General features: G+C 30.7%; 1 protein-coding gene across 1 annotated transcript in view; it reads left to right on the forward strand.

Annotated features, from left to right (window-relative positions):
• LOC118181163 (RNA demethylase ALKBH5-like) overlaps positions 1-18,926 on the forward strand; it is a 38,812-nt gene extending 19,886 nt beyond the window's left edge. The window contains exons 3-4 of the mRNA XM_035350237.2: positions 269-349; positions 16,659-18,926. Of these exons, the coding sequence (XP_035206128.1) occupies positions 269-349; positions 16,659-16,962 (385 nt within the window). The 3' untranslated portion in view covers positions 16,963-18,926. The remainder of the gene's footprint in view (positions 1-268; positions 350-16,658) is intronic.
• Positions 18,927-19,349: the final 423 nt, after the last annotated feature.

The following is a 19,349-nucleotide window of genomic DNA, read 5'->3' on the forward strand; positions in this document are numbered from 1 at the left end:
TTATTAAAGGAGATGGTTGAAGGGCATCAAAATTAATAATTTAAATATATCGCATTTTTTTCATTGTACAGTGTTTTGGTATTATTTAAGAATAAAAAATTATGTAACATAATTTTATAACCCCCCAAAAGAAACGTAGTCATAAAAATAAATTTTGAATATTTTTTCTTGTGGGTGTTTGAAATGTATAGAAATATAATATTTAGCTTGCAGTTGTCTGATTTGTTTCCTGTATAAAAAATTTCATTAAAAATGTTGATATTTTTAGTGGGTATGCTGCTGATAACATAACACATTGCATACGTCCTCAAGATGTTAAAAAGCGGCGTGCAGTTATCATTTTGAGACGGTAAGGTGACTCATTATTATCTATTTGAAATTTTATTAGAATTGTAACTTCTGTTGAGTTCTCCCTCCTCCCAGAAAGAATGAAGGGGGAGGAATTCACTCACCTTAGTTTATTAATTTTCCTTTTATTAATAAATAAAATAGTTTTTGGCAATTGATAAAATTATATTTTATTGTTTTTCTGTTATATAAAATTAAAATTCTTTAAAGGAATTTCATTTTTCTAAATGTTACAGCCTTTTTAAAATGTAAACTGGTATAAATAGCAAGGTATCAAATCATTAAAATGTGCATTAGTGTTTGAATAAAATTAAAAAGAATTTTTTAAAAGACATTTAGTATCAATATATAGATCACATTTGTCTGTATATAGTAGATGATTGCAGTTTGTACATTGATATAAAATGCTATCACCACTGGGTTTTATTTTTGATGTGAAAAATCATGTACAGAAAAAGTAGAGCTATAATTGTGCATTTGCTATATTACAGTCAAAAGTCGTTAATTCGGACACCTATAATCTGGACCCCAAAGCTAAAAACTTTCTGCGCATGCGCCGCGTTGACACGTGCGCATAGGCGTTTACGCGTGCGCGTAAGACCTTTACGACTGCGCATATGCGTGTGCGCAAGTGCAGAATATGTTTTCGTGTGAGCCTTTAATGTATAATGGATGGTGTAAGCTAAAATTATCTAATTATCTATTTCAATTAATGTTGATGATTGCGTTGTTCCTTAATCTTCTAATGGATCCGGCTTATTACTTTTTTCAGACTGTAAGAGCAATTTTATAAAAGTAAACTTGAACTTTCGATTATGTCAAATAGAATTTCCAGAATAGAATTTGGAGCGAGAGCTCCCAAAGGATCTGCAAAACAAAAGTATGTTTCGATGTCCATCAAACAAAAAGTGGAATTGCTGCAAAAAATGGATAAAGACATGAAGAAGGTGACAGAGAGGTTAGTGAAAACGAAAAAATTTCGATTGACAAGTTAGTCGGTATTCTCGGCACAGCAGTTAGGGGACTTGAACAGCGGAACTTTGTAACTGAACAAGAAATTATGTCTGTCTATAGAATTAAAGAGAAAGTATTATCACATAAAACGAAGCAACTTAAACAACTTACATTGAAAGAAATGTTTAATAAAGTAAACAAATAAATATTAAGCTTTTTTTTTTTTGTAAATTTTGATACCCTTTAGATCATAATTGCTCTTTATTTCATAAATTACGGTTTCATATTTTTAATTTTAGAATTCTGCATGCCATCTTACGAGATTTAAACTGATGATCTATAATCCGGAAAAATCGATAATCCAGAATCGCAGAAGTCCCGATGAGTCCGGATTAATGACTTTTGACTGTATATGGTATTTTATTTATTTTGCAAATGGGATAAATATAATAAAATAATTTAAAATATTACAATAAAGTAATATTTTAGTATATCGAAGTGTTATCAAGAACCACGAATAATTTTTTTTTTTTATGTGATTCAATTTATTGTATTGAAAAGCAACATATGATGTTGTTAAAGATAAATGAAGTATCTTAATGCTGTGTTATTTGGTTACAATTTATCATCATGTTTCTGATTATTATTCATGTAGGGCAAAAATTTGTTTGCTAACTCAAGAACATACTTCTGTTGAAAAGAAAAACTAGAAATTTGATCCCTTTCAGTTCTGAATGACAATAATGCCTAGAAATAGTTATATGCATTGACAAAATGGTTTTATTTTCCACATTAATATCATTGGGAACTATGGGTTTGTGGAGATCTCTTCAAATGAGATGACCAGGGAGAAATTGGCAATTTATTGTATTTAAGAAGAATGCGAAACAAAAATAATAGTTATTAGTAATTTTAGGAGAATGCATAGATTAGGCAAATCCTTAACACATGAGAGATATCATAGATTATTTTTGTCACTTACAGAGTAAACTGCCAAATGCAGTTCAGCTAATTCTTTGAACTGCAATCTTTCTGAAGTTACTCGGACTGAAAACTGACTTCATTGATGTCTATGTAAGCTTGCCTGACCTTCTGAAAGCTTCAAAGTAGCCAAGTTAGGTAGAAATTGACAAATTTCTCTTTCTTGGTAACAAAAGCTATCGCTAAGGTAAAGCTAATTGGGAGAGGTTCTGTTATACATCAGAATTACCAGATGTACATTTCTATGCAAGAACTAAGCACTTATATACAAAATATGTGGCCACAAATTCAGTTTAAAAAACTGCTCTCAAAAACCATTACCTATTACTCGAAAAACAAGACATAACATTGTAACAACACACAAAAGGATTAATATGATCAAATATAAAAATTGACAACAATATGTTAAACACAGAAGCACCAGAACAGGCAACTTAATTTATTATATCATAGCATGTTATACTAGTATATGTTTAAAGTATTAGAATGCTGTTATCTATGTTTCTATTTTTAAATAGTAAGAGAATTTTTATTATTCAGAAAAATTAAAGAAGTAACAAACTTATTATTTCATAAGAGTTTGATTATTGGGCTGTTACAGTCTCGTACTTTAAACAGTCAGTTTTTAGTAAGTGAATAATGTTAGGTTTAATTTAGTTTTGCTGTTAATCTAATATTCGGTAAATGTTCTGTACTGTTTCCTTTAATTATAAGTATTCATATGGTATTACATTCAACGGTATTGCATATAAAATTTTAAGTAGCATATACTTGAACATTAGTAGGTACTTTCTGATTGTCAGCAACCCTACCTAAAATATCTGAATTGCTTGGCAACTTTAGAGAGCATGTGTGAACTCATAGGTGACTATTTTTTCTCCAAGTTAATGTGTGAAAGGCTACAGCCATTTTTGAAATGGAGACACACTAAGAACTGCATATTAGAGCAATCAATTAAATATAAAAAACAAGGAACATTGGTAATAAAACACTTATTTTTTGTAGAAAATCCTTTTTTTGTGCTGTTGTTCTGCTAATGTATACAGCAGTCTGTTTTTGCTTAAAAAAAGAAATCTCCAGAAAATTGTGGAAATGGGTCATCTGTACAACTTTGGCATTGCACACTGACCAAAACAGGCATGTGCTACCACGTAATTTATTTTATATAAGGGGTTGTAACATAACTATTTTGGAAACATACTGCTTTACTTATGAATCTTTTTCACGACTTTTAGGCAGGGGTGCAGATAATTGGAATGCACCAAATATTATAATATTATATATTAAAGTGTTGCCTTTGTTTTGTTGCATTGTTGAAGTTCTCTCAAAAAAAAATATATAGCAGTTGTTTTTTATCACAAATGTTTCATCTAATTATAAATATTCATGTGTTATTAAAAGTTTAATTTGTGTATATTAGAATATTACTATCAGGTTTACCTGTTTTGTTGCATTATTGAAGTTCTTTTTTATGTGATAATTGTTTCTGAACACAATTATTTAATTCATATGGGATAGTTTTGGAAAAAGAAGAGGGAGAGTCATGTTTATTAAAAATGCACCAAACATTAGTGCATGTTTGAATAAAACTTATAATAAGAACTCAAATGTATTAAATTTTAAATGTAAGAAAAGTACATAACATGAAGATAATAAGACAAAAAGTATGATATAGAAAAAAATGTGTAGTTATTGTCGAGACCAATGTGCAATGCCAAAGTTGTTTGACATACTGAAAATTTTGAGTTATTTTCTAAAATAGCACAGTAAGAGAAATTTTTACAGCTTCAGGCCAGACGTAATGAGACTTTTTTGGACATTTCAGATCAAAAACAAAAATTTTTAGACTTAAATAAATAAATAAATAAATAAAAATAAAAAGTAAATAAATAAAATTTAAAAAAATAAATAAATACAGAATAAATAAATCTGAAGCCTTCGGATTTCTTATTACGCCCAAAAGGACATTTTTTTTAGCATTTTGTGTTTTACCATTATTTGTTAAATATCATGTTCTTTGCACTTAAACCGCATAAAATTCAATTCAACAGCAATATCACAAAATGTTTAAAAACAGCATATTTTTAGAATTTCCGATACATAGTCTCGCGTGCTGCATATAAAAAGGTTTTTTTTTTCATTCAGTGCTGCCGTTGCTCGCTTTGAAATTGTTGAGTTTGCTAATAAAAAATTCATTAAAATTTTACAAAATTTGAAATAGATAATAAAACAAATTCAAAATTCGGGTTTCAGTTGGAGAGCTATGTTATTCAAAATTTGATGGCTCTAGGTACCATTGTTTTTGACAGTGTGAGTAGCATTCATTATTTATTTAGTTTAAATAGTTCTTCATTATTTAGTTTCTTTAAATATAATACATATCAATAACATCTGGTTGTTACAATTTGAAAAGTGAGGCAACACAGAAAGTGAAATGACACGAAATGCCATTTTGAGACTAATAACCCTATGGGTCTAATGTCTTTTTGGTCTCAGAAAGGAAGTAGATTAAAGCAAGTAATTTCTTTGACATTTTTTGAAGTTAAGTGAGAGGCACATAAAATGAAATAAGGATAAAAGGTACAGTAACAAACAAATAATGTTTTTAGATTTTTCATACATGTGTTGTACAATGGATACCTTTAAAACTGTGTATGCTGTTATGTTAGTTTTGTATTTTTGATTATCAGCACCCTACAAAAAGTTTCTATTTCATTAGCAGCTTTGTGAATTAGGAAAAGCATTTGTTTGTTAGCTTTATGGAGTAACTTGAAACAAGACAGTTCTATTGATTGTTGAAATTGGGAGTGCAGTATCAATTTGAGTGAAAATAATCGGAAAGTACCGTGCACCTTTTTGCAAAATATATGCATTTATTACTGCCGTATCCATTACACAGTTTTGTTATTCTGAAAATTTCAAATGTTTTACTTCTTAAGTCAAGAAAACCTTCATCATATGATATTTTAGTTGTTCATTAGTTTCATCATCATTATCAATCTTGTGCTGTATTCATAGCATTGTCAATTTGTTTGATAGTCTTCAAGTTCGTTAAAATATGCCATCAAATTCATACAATCATCTTCTTGAAACGTTGGTTCATTCTGCATCATATCTTTTGCATAAAGAAGCTGCTTTTTAGCTGTGATGTTTATTGAATTTTAAATTCAGAAAATTTTATATATTACCATATTCTATTTCTAAAGAAATATGAATTTGATTATAAGTTTCCCTTCATATCTGTCAAGGTAGACTTAAAAATACAAGTTTCAAAATTAAAATGTATGACAGTTTTGCAATTTTAAATGTGAACTTCATTGTTTACATCTGAGAGAGTGCAGAGATTTCAGATACAGATAGATGTTAGGTTCACAGATATTTGAAAATTGCCTGAGATTTTTGTCTCTGCTGTATTTACTTTCATTTTATTACTACTATATTTGCACTCGTCGGGATTTGGACTCGAGCCCTTTCGTACCACAGTAGGCTCCCCTAACCACTATTCCGTCTGGTATAGTGGTTAGGTAAATTAGTAGAAACCATAATGATAATTTTTTATGTTACGAATGTTGCTGCAATGCTATGAACATTGTGAAAGAGAAGAAAATTTGGCAAGATTTCAAATATGAATATTATAAAAAAAAAAGTTTCAATAGAATAAATAGTAAAGTTAAATTAAATAAACATTATCTATTCGTAAAAAGCAAATTTAAAGTTAATTAAATTTAAATAATGAAATTTAATTGCAAACAAATAAATGATTAATCATAGCTGCGAACTAATCTACAATATCATTTAAATTCTGAGAGCATATATAAATCAAGTACAAGTATCAAAATCCATGAATAAATATATAATTCGAAAACATTTTTTTATTTAATCCTAAAAAATTTATAAAACTACATAAGTGAGTAATTGTTTAGCAGGCATGAGACAGACTTATCAAGGGGAAGTTGCCTCCAAACCTAACTCTTCAATCATTCAATTCGTGTTTCATCATCTATGTAGGCAAGGGTAAAAGTAAAATTCAAAACCAAAAGTAAAACCAAATGTTGTGAATTACTAAAAGAAATTTAAACAAATGGAATTTTAAGAAATTGGCAAGTAAATGATTAGAATTAAAAAGGTCAATTAAGAGTAGAAAACTGAAGTAATTTATAAACCTCAAAAACTTAACGAAAATTTATACCTACCGAAAACTTCCCCGACACAAATTATGCATATAAATCAAAAAGAAACTAGATACTATCTATAAAAAATATATATAAATAATACTAAAATAATACTAAAAAGGCAAGTATATAGTAAGTTTTGATTTAACTTACCAACTATATTTGTATTTGGAGCAGCATTTGCCAAACTAAATAGTGTGTTTCTGCTAACTTTATAAATAGAGGACGCTAATATAAGGCTAAGTTGAGTGTTAAGCTGCTATCTGTTAGATCTATTTTAAAAACCTATTCTGTAAACTTTTAAGTAATGTAAAATGTGTGTTCTGTTGCAAAATTGTACTTACTTTTCTGTTATCGAGACCGGATTCAGATATGTATGTGTGCACATGTGTATGTATGTGTGTGTACATACACATACCTTTATTCATACATATATACATGCTGTAACGTATTTTGCAATTTTTATCGAAATAACAGATGAGCTACTTAGTAAAACATAAATTTTATTCTCAGTTCACGAAGATAGATAATTTGAATACAATTCTATCCGTTACAGCTTCACACTCCAGCTTACAGTTTCTTTCTCTATAAATTTTTCATACATTTATTACTGGTAAAACTTTCAGAATAACTTTTTAAAACATTTTCTGACATCGCTCAGCAACAGTTACACGATACAAATATGACGTTGCCACTCCAATGTCAAAGACAATAAATATAATTTTTTAAATAATAAAATCTTACAATGCATACGTTGAGCACATCCATTTATCCATACACACATTTCTGAATCCGGTCCTAATAACAGAACAGTACCAAAAATAGATTTAAATATAAAGTGTGCCCTTTGACTTCGTAACATTACAACTGTCTTATAGAGCTGGAATTCTTAACCATTAAGCATTTCTGGGGGGCAGTATTCATGATTTCAGGAGGAGATACCATGAAATAACTTCCCCTGGAAGGATATTTACATAGCTGTTTTAAGGAACAAAAGAGAGTGACAAGTTTAATGTAAGCATAAAGTAAGAGAAATGAAAATATAAGACTAGATTTTTCTGTTCAGGTAGTCAAATTGTAGAAATAATGTATTTCCTTAAATATTCCCCCACTTGTTTTAACTAATTTTGTCATCGAAAATTTAAGTGAGGAAAGTTATACAAGTAATTCAATTTCCGAAGGATGTAGTTATGGTAAGAGCATAACAAATGAAAAATAATCATGGATTAATAGTGGTAACTAATACAATATTATTTCTTTAAAAGAAACCTACATTCCAATAAGAATACTAAGTAATATTAATATAGTATATAATATATAATGTAATATAATAGTATATATTAATATTACAATAGCTAAAACGATAGCTTCATTTCCACTTCCCTGTAACTTGAATCTCGCCTGTTCCGATTGTTATCCACTCCTGCCTGTTTGACCTCATCTTATTCAGTACTGTTGGAACTGCTGTCTGCGTCAATGGCTCCTGCTTGCAAATCATCATCATCACCATTCTGTCTTTCCAAATGTCCATCTTCAGAACCATCAACAGCATTAAATATCTCCCTTTTGTTAGCTTTTTACTATAATTACTTTACTACTCGGAGCTCATGCACCAAAAATTCACGAGCATATCAATTCAATGGATGATCTCTAGAGTTTTCCAATTCTAGTAAAATTGTGCCATTCTGCTGAAATCCACTCATTATAAAACTTTCGGAGAAAGTCTTTGAAGGGTTTGTTCACTGTTATGTCCAGTGGTTGCAAAAGTGATTGAGTCCTAAGTAAAGTTGTGGAAGCTGTCCAAGACTAATATTGGCTTCTTATTTTGAAGAGTATCTAGTCGATGGTTCCATACAATTTTGAACTACTCTTTCATTATGTCTTTCTCATATACTCTATGATACTGTGATGGAGCTTTTATTTCTGCATCATCTTCCATTTAAAAACTGTGAAAGGCAGCAGTCAGTGGTAATATTACAGTACAGCTCATCTTTTTAGCTTCTGTAGTTTTTACTAACCCAGAAAATGACCCCTCTTGATTAACTGTGGTGTTATTAGGCATACCAAAAAATACTTGAGTTTGACCTGCATTTTGTACATAACTTAAAAACTTATTTTTTATTTTTATTTATTTTTTTTTTTTATTTTTTATTTATTTTTTTTTTTTTTTTTGTGTGTGTGTGTGTGTTGTTTTATGAACTTCTGAATTTCTAACCCTTTTCATCAAAAACATCTGGTAGCAGTTGTGGAAGAGTTGTTCTTCTCCTTAAACTAAATCCATTTCTTCTCATGAAATGATCTATCTATCCTCTGCTCACTTGAAATTGTTGGGCTGTAATATCGCATTTTTTTGTTTCATCCTCACTTTCGTATCATTCATATGTCACGGCTATGTCATCGTTTGCTCTGTCATGTAATTCAGCATCAATTTTCTGTATGAAATGTTCACTGCTCTGAATTTGACATCCTCAGTGCATATTTTTATTTTCGTTAAAATCTAATCAATGTACACTGCCCTCCAACAATTTAGGAATAGCATGTTTTTCAATGCTCAGCATTACAAAAATATCAGTAACATTTAAATTCACAATTTGTATGCTTCATAGTAACAAAGGTTAGGAAAATATATGAAACAGCAATATCTGTCACTTTCATTTTATAGAAATAAATACAGTACAAAGTCCGAGATCCAGACATCCAATATCTGGAATGATCTAAATTCCAGACCTTAAAGCCACCAACAAAATTTTTTTAGGAATTTTTTTTAATGCTGTACGCATGCACATTTGATTTTTTCCCTGTAAGAAAGCATGTGGAGAATCCTGATTCTTAATTTCACTTCGATACTGAATAAAATGCCTCGCTATTGAAGAAAGTTCCAATCATCAATCAGTTAACAGATGACAAAATCTGTAGTATGGTTCTAAGTCCATAAAATACCATTACCGATAGTGAAGAAAGTGATGAGAGGTTTTATAATTTCTGCATGCCATCTCACTAGATTTAAACTGATGATCTAATATCCGGAAAAATTCCAAATCCAGAAACGCCGAAGTCCCAACGAGTCTGGATCTTGGACTTTGTGCTGTACTTGTATAGGAGTTGGAGAAAAAAAATGCAAGAACTATGAGTTTTGTTCACAAGTGTTGATTTTCATTGTTATTAGCAGTTTCATTGTTATTAGCAGATTTTCATTGTTATTAGCAGTTTCTTTGAGTATATCCTGGAGAGTCTATTACTGTCCAGGAGAAGTCGTTTGCCCAATTCATTGAGCTGGTGGGCAGTTGGATAGATAAAAATGGAGATGTCACAAGCTAATGTTATTAGACGTCTCAATGTCTCTTGTAGTTTAATCCACTGACTATGGAATGAGTTTGAATCCAAGGATTCTGTGTCTAAAAGACATGTTCCAGGCAAACCAAAAGGTACAACAACTGTGGGAGAATGTTATTTAGCTCTTTCAGTCCAAAGGAAAAGCAACATTACTGTACCTCCTTTCATAGCAGATCATTTAGTGCCAACAGGAACAAGAATCTCAGCTACTACAGTGCACAGACACCAAGACAATGCAGGTCTGTATGCAAGATGACAAATTGTTTGTGTCCCATTGATTTGAGGACACAGGGGTGCCGTTTTATGTTGGGCAAGAGAACCCATCTCCTAGAACAGTCAACAATGGGCGTCTGTTCTCTTCACAAACAGGTTCACACTGGAGAGTGATTCACGTATTCAGCTGGTCTGGAAGGAACAACTCACCAGATACAACCAACCGCACATTGCAGAAACACACAGATACTGAGGTGGTGGAATAACGGTTTCGGCAAGGGATCTCGTTGTGTTCGCACTGACTTGCATGGGTTCCGTGAAGAAACTTTGAGATATTAAGACAAGATCATTGATCGATATGTCCACCCATATACTGCTTCTATTGGTCCTGCATTTCTTCTAATGGGCAACAATGTGCATCAGCACCGACCTCCAGTTGCTGAAGAATATCTTATGGATTATGGTATGGAGCAGATGGAATGGCTATCTCAATCCTCAGAAATGAATCATTAATTCGATAAAGTATCTTTGAGACTACCTTGGGAGAGAGGTTGCTGCTTAAAGTCTTCCTTCAAGGTCCTTAGCTGAGCTTGAACAAGGATTACTCCATGTCTGGTCATTGCTTCCCATTTCACTGGCTGATAACTTAATTGTCAGCATGGAATATTGATTGCTGCCGCCAATGTGTTGCAGCTAGAGGGAGACATATTGCTTATCAGAACCCATTTTTATAATGTTAACACCACATCTTTCCCCAAAAAACTGTGATTTACTGTTTCTCCAAGACTGTTTCTCTGCCAAGAATGCAGTGTTTTGTTGTAATTCATGTTTATGTTGAACTTTAAAAACATTCTATGCTGCAAACATTAAAGAACTGTTTATTGAACAGTTGTGTTAATTGTTTCTATGTTGCTTCATTCTCAAATAAGACACAAAAAACATATTGTCCCATAACTTTTGAAGGGCAGAGTAGGTTGAACACAAAACTGTCTACTGACAAGTTTGATACCATTAAGTTCAATGAATTTTAAAACATCTAAATTCTGATAGGTTGCTGCGACTGTTTTCTCTCATCATAGTTTTGAAAATTTGAAGCACACTATGCTCATAGTACATCCACTCCAAAAGAAAGTTCCTCTAATTATAAATTATTGATCCTGAATAGAGAATCAAATTGATGAGGTTGAAGCCTTGAATATTGTCCAGAGTGCGATGTGTCCGGCTTGGTTGCCCTGTAAAGCTCCAGGGTCACCTTACATGAAAGAGTCTTGATCACAGTTCCCAAGACGGACATCAGAGGAAGGAAAGAGTGGGTGTTGAGCAAAGCACTCGGATTTTGAAGTGTCAAACCCATCTGCAGCAAATAGGCTACAGTGAATAGGAATATAATTATTGAAATTTCATGTTTCAAATATTTCTTATACGTACAAACACCTACTACATCTGGGTTACTTAACAAAGAATCTGCATAACATACATTTCAGATAATAAAGTGTATGAAATATTAATGGAAATACAAATTGATTACATTGAATGAAAATAATCAAGGGAAGTGATTATTGCAGTAAACTATTGCCTGCATTTATACGCACTTGCTCTAAATTATGCATTTAAAGCCCCCCCCTTTAATGAAATACACAGTTTCAGTTTTTTGACCTAAAACTTTCTTAATGGAGGTAGAATTATCTTTGAAACCATTGCTTCTTACTGTAGCATTTAATTAATTTTGTTTTATCCATGAAAATTGTTATTTTATGCAAGTGTGAAATCCAGATTTTGGAAACTTTTTAAAAATATCTTAAGCTCTGTCAGTAGTTTCCAAGAGTGAACAAAAATATGAACTCTTTTTTTTTAATGAACATTGTAGAGTCATTAGGTTAATTGGAAGCAGAAAAGATGAAAAATTAGCAACCGTCTTTGCCGGAAATTGAACCACGGATCTCTGGAATACTGGCCCAGTGTACAGAATCACTGAACCATGAAGGCTCGCTAGGGAAGTGTAGGGAAGTGGGAGAAATACCTTATAACATGAAAGAACATACTTAGCAAACATGAGCAGTTGAGGAACATGATTTACATGAATTCACTGATCAAACTGAAATGAAAATAAACCATTTGCTGCAAACATGATCTCCTGTATGACTTAAAACCTTAGTATAAATAGTCATATCACTGTCTTTAAATATTACTGTTTGATAATGAAATTGCTGTCCAGTTTTTGTTTAATTCCAGTCCATATCTGAAAACAATTTCTACAATTCTGAGAATGTCTAATCTGATCCAAATTTTCCAAATTGTGTATAGATTTTTCTCCTTTGCTATTTTAAGTGACATAAGAAGACTTTCATAACCTTATGATGGCATAAAAAGCTTCCACAACCTTATGATTAGATTTTTTTGTTTTCAAGAGAAATGTGATTGTTCATTGTGGGAACTAGCAAATCAACTCGAACTATTCTTTTGAAGTGAAAGTGGAATTTTTTTTTCTGTTTAGAAGATGAAAGGGAATTATGCACTTCTCCTGCTTGTTTGACACTTTTGAGCAGCTGTATAAACTGAAGCTTCATATGCAAGGAAAGGATAAATTCATTGATTCCTTCATCAGTAAACTAAAAAATTGGAATAGAAAGGTCAATAGTAAAATTCTCAATGTTTGAGGAACTGTTGGGAGTTATCGATTTGAATAGAAATAAACAAGTGCTTCCACAATAAGAAAAATTAGCAGTATTTACTGGAGATGAATTCAGTTGATATTTTCCCAAACTTGGTGATAATACTAGTTTGGATTTAGAGAGAAATGAGTTCAGATGTTATTGACTTTTTCTGAAAACTGAGTTTTAAAATATTGTAGTCTTTGGAGCATTTTGTACATTAAGTAACTTATTTGAAATTTAATTTAAAATGGTATTTACAAATTTAATATTTTTTTATTTTTAAAATTTTGTCAAATCTGAATTGAAGTAAATTTATGTGTAACTTTGCAGTGTATTAAAATAACTTACTTAAATTACATAATATACTTAACATACTTAAATATTAAAATAACACACTAAATTTTATGTGTTACTTAAAAAGTGTTTTAAAGTCAACAAGTCTTAGAAAGATGAATGGCATTCTAAATTAGATGAAAATGGAAGGGAAAACTGAGAACCACTGTTATGGAATATCTGTTATTTCTTAATACTTCATTTTGAAGCGGTTTGACTTAATCGAGTTCATAGATGTGCACCTTCTAAAATTTTGTAAGTTTCTTTAAATATCATTGGAAATAGGACTTATTGCATCCATCTGACTTTTAGGTATTCCTATAAGGTATTTCTCCTGCCTTCGTGGTGTAGTGGTTCTGCACGCTGGGCCGGTATTCCAGAGGTACGCGGTTTGATTCCCGGAGAAGGCGGTCGCTAATTTTCATCTTGTCTAGCTTCTAAAAACTCCTAACGTTTCTACATTGCAACTAAACTTCATCAGCAGGGGGGCTAAATGCAATGCTATTAAGTACTTTTTTCATTATTGGAAATTCTTTCTATTTCCATTGCTTTTGCAATAAAGGAATCTTTCTTTTTCTACAGTTATTGGATAATTAAATGGATTCTTTCTTATGATTATTAAACTGAACAAACTAGAGTCAGTATTGTAAGAAAGGTAATTTGCCCAGAAGCCATGAATTTTTAATTTATTACTTTCATTTTCATGCCTGGATGCTAAATAGGAAAAATACATGTTTTAGAATTTGTTCTTACAAAATGTGCAGTTAATGCCACACGTGTATTTGTGATATAAAGTTACAAATTAATTATCCCTGTCCCTTTTTCTTTTCTTTTCTTTTCCCCTCATGCATATGTCTGTAATTTAAATAAAATAAGTAAAAAAAAAATTAATTAATTTACATGTATTTTTAAGTATGTTTATAATTAGATTTGAGAACAAATTAGTACAAAAGTTGAAATATCATCAACACAATGCCAAATTTTTGTTTCTTCTTTTTCCATCTAGTTGCATATTCTTTGTCATGTTTTGCACTGTCTTTTAAAGAGAGACAGAGGTGTTGGAAATATCAAACTTACATTCCATATCTTCCAGAGTATTAAAAATTTAACCCGGCAGCATGCACGTCCTAATAGTAACGCGAGAACACGTTGGGTCAAATTGGCCCGTGCGCAGTTTTCTTTAATTCATGCGACTTATTATTGAATCAGCAGTATATTTTTTATACCATGATTCATAAAAATCAAGAGAAGTTATATAATTGAAAACTATGAATTAATATCTAGAAAAATCTTGTTAAATCTTTACATCACATATAATATTGAATTAGAAAGCAGAATAAGGTAAGATAATTGAATAGTTGAAGAAGGTAACTAAATAATTGAATTAATGCATTTAAACTTTTAATACTGAAACAATATTCACATATGAAGCTACAACTTGATGCTGGTATATATTTATTGGCACATATTACACATTATGGAGTTATGCTCACCGCAAACATTTTTTCACATTTTGTGCATGATGTTTTAGATTTTCTGCCCTTCACAGCAGGACATAAATGGCATCTTTTCCTTGCAGCAGCTTTTAATTTTTTATAAGAAGGGTCTTCAACTTGTTCAGGCTATGTTCTTTTTAATTCCATTTGCAAACTCCTGGAAATATTAGATTGGATTCTTCTGTTTTCATTGTGCTCCTTTAGAAGTTTTAACACAAGATCCTTCAAAAAGAGCCTCCTTTTATGGTACTTTTCTTCAGGTTTATCGGTTGACAATAACAGGATGCAAGCGTTGATAGCAGCTGTATTTAACATACTAAAAATTACGACCAATGGCCATCTATTGCTATTCTAGCTGTAGAATATAATACTGACATTTCGTCTACTACATCCACTACACCTTTCGTCAGGTTATAAAAAGTAAGGCATCAGCAGATGAAGGATCTATAGCATCATCATTATGCATAGTTGATAATAAAAGCACACATTTATTCTTTTTGGGAGTACATGACACTAAAGTCATATATTTCTGAAATCCGAAGAGCGATGAATGCAATTCTTGTTTTCTGGAGCATGTGAATGCCTTCGGTATTTCTCTTTTATTTTTTTCTTATTGTTCCAACAAGAGTAATTTTTTTACCTAGATGGTCTTCAGCTAGACCAACACTCGTATACCAGTTATCAACAATGAGGTTTCTTCCTGTGTTGAAAATAAGTGCGACAAGTCTCATAACAACTTTGTCTGCACTGTTTTCCAGTTTGTAGGGACATTCAGTTTGCATCCCTGCATATATTTCTAAATTCCAGGTATAAAAGGTCCGCGAATCAACTAGAGCAAACATTTTAATACCGCACTTTGCAGGCTTACTGGGAATATATTGCCTCCAAAAGGTTTTATCGACGGTGACATACTCACCAAGCCTGTATAACTTCTTACAGTTATTTACAAATAAATCAAACACAGATCTTACAGGAGCAAGTTTATCAAGTTCTTTCCTATTCATACAATCTTAGACAACGTAACATCGAATCTTAGACAACGTAACAGAAATAAAAATCTCTTATAATACATAGTCTGGTGGAATATTTCCAGTCCTGTGCCATCAGTGGCCCAAATATCTTTCACATTAACATGGGAAGATTTATGCACTCCACAAAGATAAAGAAGACCGATAAAAGCTTTTATTTTGATTAAATTAATTTTTTTGCAGTCATGGTATCTATGAAAATTATCCGCAATCTTGTCCATATAAATGTTCGTGCAATCAACAATGCACTCTTATATGGTATTATCGAACAGTAGTAACCAAGAGTCTGTAGGGGACGATACAGTTCTGGCATCACCAACATTTCCAGGTAATTTAGTGATAATATTATGCGAAAGTGTTCTTATATTTTGTTTCGCCTTTTTTTTCATTCCATTTTGTAATCCCATCTTTCCCGTATAAAATTCTCCTAAACTGGATGCATCTCTTTCATTATCTGAATCAAATTCATCTTCCGATGAAGTTTCATGAGCACTCAATTGCTCTTCATCGATGCTTTCTTCATCATCATCTCCATTTATTGATTCTTCATCTGTTGATACTTTGGCAAGTAATATTTGAAGCCATTTCATTTCATCTTTATAGCTCTAATAATGATACATCTTTTAAATTCTAATGCAAGCGCTATTTAAAAAAAAAAAAAAAAAAAAAAAAAACACGAATGCAAGAACGCGCGTTGGGTATTTCAGGCCCGGAGGTTCAGTTCCTAGCTAAAGACAGGTTCGAGAAATATGACCTTCTACACAATGGAAAGGGGGTGACTTTGGAAGCAGGTACTGGTAGACTCAACCATTTCCACGAAAGGGGAGAGGTTTCTCAACCCATTGAATATTTGCCCAGCCTGTAAGGCTCAATGCACGTTCTCGCGGATTCAACTTGCCTCTGATTCATTTACTTGAATATAGATACTGATGAGGATCTAATTCAGAAATAACTGCGTATTCTTATGAATTTTAAATTTATATTTGCACTATTGATTTTATTCTTAAAAAAATATAATCATTTTCATCTGAAGTAGATTAATATTGCTGTAAAATTACTGCATACTTTTTCATAGCTGCTAATTCTGTTGTGATTTTACATATTAACTTATTTAAACTGATCTTTCTGTCTAAAATTTTATTTTAGTGTTCTTCCTGATGCTCCTCGTCTTTCTACGGCTGAACTATCTCTAATTTCTCAACCAAAAGTGATCAATGTACCGTCACCATATGACTTTATTGATGAAGTATTTGATCGAAAGAAAAAATGGAAGCATAATTTTGATTACAATCCTCTAAGGAGTACTATAAATGCACAAAAACGCAAACTTCAAAGTTCTGTCTCATGGGCTAGTAATACTCTTAAAAATGGCCATGAAGAAGTAGAAGAACCAAGGAAAAAAAGTTTGCGAAAGGATGAAGAAGAAAAGAGAGATGAATCAAATCGTTAACATTTAATCTTTTTATCTAACTTAACAATTCCCTAATGTTGGAACTGTAAAGTCACGTGTATTCCAATGGACGATAACAAAAAAAAAAAAAAAAAAAAATAAGCTATATTTTTATTGCAGTCTCCTGCTCTGTAACTTGTAAATATATATGTATATTGTAGAGTAAGTTGTAGTCAAAAATGCACTGTACTTGTAAAATTCTGCCTGAATGCAGAGTGTGCTTCAAATTTGTACATAACATACCAGTTTCTTTAATGATCAAAATGTGATGAACTGTTGAATTTGATTCTAATTCAAACATTGTTATGCATGTTAATACAAAGAGATAGAGTAAAAAAGATTTTACTGACACTATGCAATCAAAGGACATTTTGAAGTTTATAGGTTCCAATGTGGGAACTTCACCCTCTTTAGAGCTGCTATGTTCTTGTAAAGGATTGAGCTCCTTATAAAAATAACTAATTATCAAGCTTTGAATATTTTTAGTAGTTTAATATGACTGTGTTAAATTTATTGCTGGAATTTATTTTTCACGCTTAATATGTTTTATTTAGTGCAATTTTTTTGTATAGTTAAAAGTTGGAAATATCTTCTAAGGTTTTATTCATTTTTCATTGTTGAATAAATTCTTATTAGATGTAAATGTGCGATTTTTGTATTGATCCTTTTTTTAAAATAAAAAGTTGTAAATTATTTTGGAAAATTATATTTTTAAAGCATGGACATGATTAATCAAAATCATGTATTAAGTTTCAAAATTAAATTAAAAAAATTGTTGGAAAATTTCCTTTGCTAAATGCGTGTTGTATTATGCTTTGCTTATATGTACAAATGTGAATGTGTCATATAATTAAATTCTAGTCTTACCTAATATTAAACTATGGAGTCATTACAAAATTTTTTTACTCAACATTTGTTTTTAGTTAGACTTGAAATTTTGTTCTTATTCAAGTCTAATGCAATGTATAGAATAAGCAATCACGGTAGGTAAGCAGTTTTTTTTTTTTTTTTTTTTTTTTTTTTTTTCAAAATTGATTGGCTTTAATGAAACTGAAATTTATTCGCGAGATTTTGATTTAATATACATTTAAAAAAAATTGAAAGATTGATTTTCTTGCTAGATTTTCAATAATTAGTCATGTGATTTTGTTTTAATGAAGTATTTTAGAAAATAATCTATTGATACCATCTGAAGAAGCAACTTTGCAGTGCTTCGATTCGTTTAATAAAATATTTCTAAAACATTATTTGGTATCTGTACTATAACACTACTTTTATGTGTCTTCCTTATCTAATTTCTGTTTTTCTAAAACATAAGCAAACTGCAAAGTTATTTTTATCACTTCTAAATTTTTTTGAAAAAGAATGAGCTATACTTTATTGGAAATTTGTGTTTATTATAAATATGTTTAAGTTTTTGGCGAATTTAAAATTTTGTGTTTGGAAATTTTTTTCACATAAGATTGGTTTAAGAGAGGTGTATATAATATACATACTTTATTTTATGACTTGAAATTGTAAGTTTAATAGCATTTTATACAAATATTCTGCAAGAATGAAACAAGTTGAGCATTATTATCTTCATATTAGGATGAATATGTTCAAGAAATTTTTGGAATGTTTTGTATTGTTGATCGAGTTTTTAGCATTATTTATTAGTGTTTGAACTTGATTTTAATGGATTGTTATTACAAATTTATATAAGTTCTACTGTTTTTTAAATAGTCAGTGTTAATTCTGTTTTAGTTTATATAGATGCTAAAGCAGATGTTTTGAAACTTGTGTTTTGGCTTTCTTTTCTGTATATTGAGAAAATAGTTGTAATCTCTCAAACAACTGCTTATCTGAATAAAATATAGAAAGGATAGTTAATTTATTGTGAAATAAGAACTATTGATTTTAAGGGCCTTTTTTAAATGTTTGAGCCTGTAAGTTGCAAATAAAACTGGTTACGTTGAAGCCAATTCTAATTTAGTCTCTTGTTTATTACTCTATCTTTTTTAACAATGCATTTTATATCCTTTACAAAGTGCCCTATCTGAGATACTTTTCTTCCATAATATATAAAATATACATTTCATTATGTTCTATTTTTCATTATTTTACCATTTTGAAATATTTATGTATTGCGCTCAAACATACCACTTATTAATGCTGAAAATTTTATAGTATATGATCCTTTAAAAGTTAATAGGCAAACATTAACTTATTTTTAATTATTAAATATAAAAATTTTGCATTTAATATCTTTGGAAAAAACAATTAAAGATTAAAAAATACAGATGCAGGATAAACTAAGTAATTTTTCAGCTGCTTTACAAAGTAGTGTCAAATTTATAAATCATGTATATAGGGTGCTGAATGAGTGCATATTTCGGGTTTGGAGA

This window comes from Stegodyphus dumicola, chromosome 3, assembly GCF_044657685.1.
Source record: "Stegodyphus dumicola isolate Sdum_Otavi_A_Nest chromosome 3, ASM4465768v1".
In the NCBI taxonomy this organism is placed as follows: Eukaryota; Metazoa; Arthropoda; class Arachnida; order Araneae; family Eresidae; genus Stegodyphus; species Stegodyphus dumicola.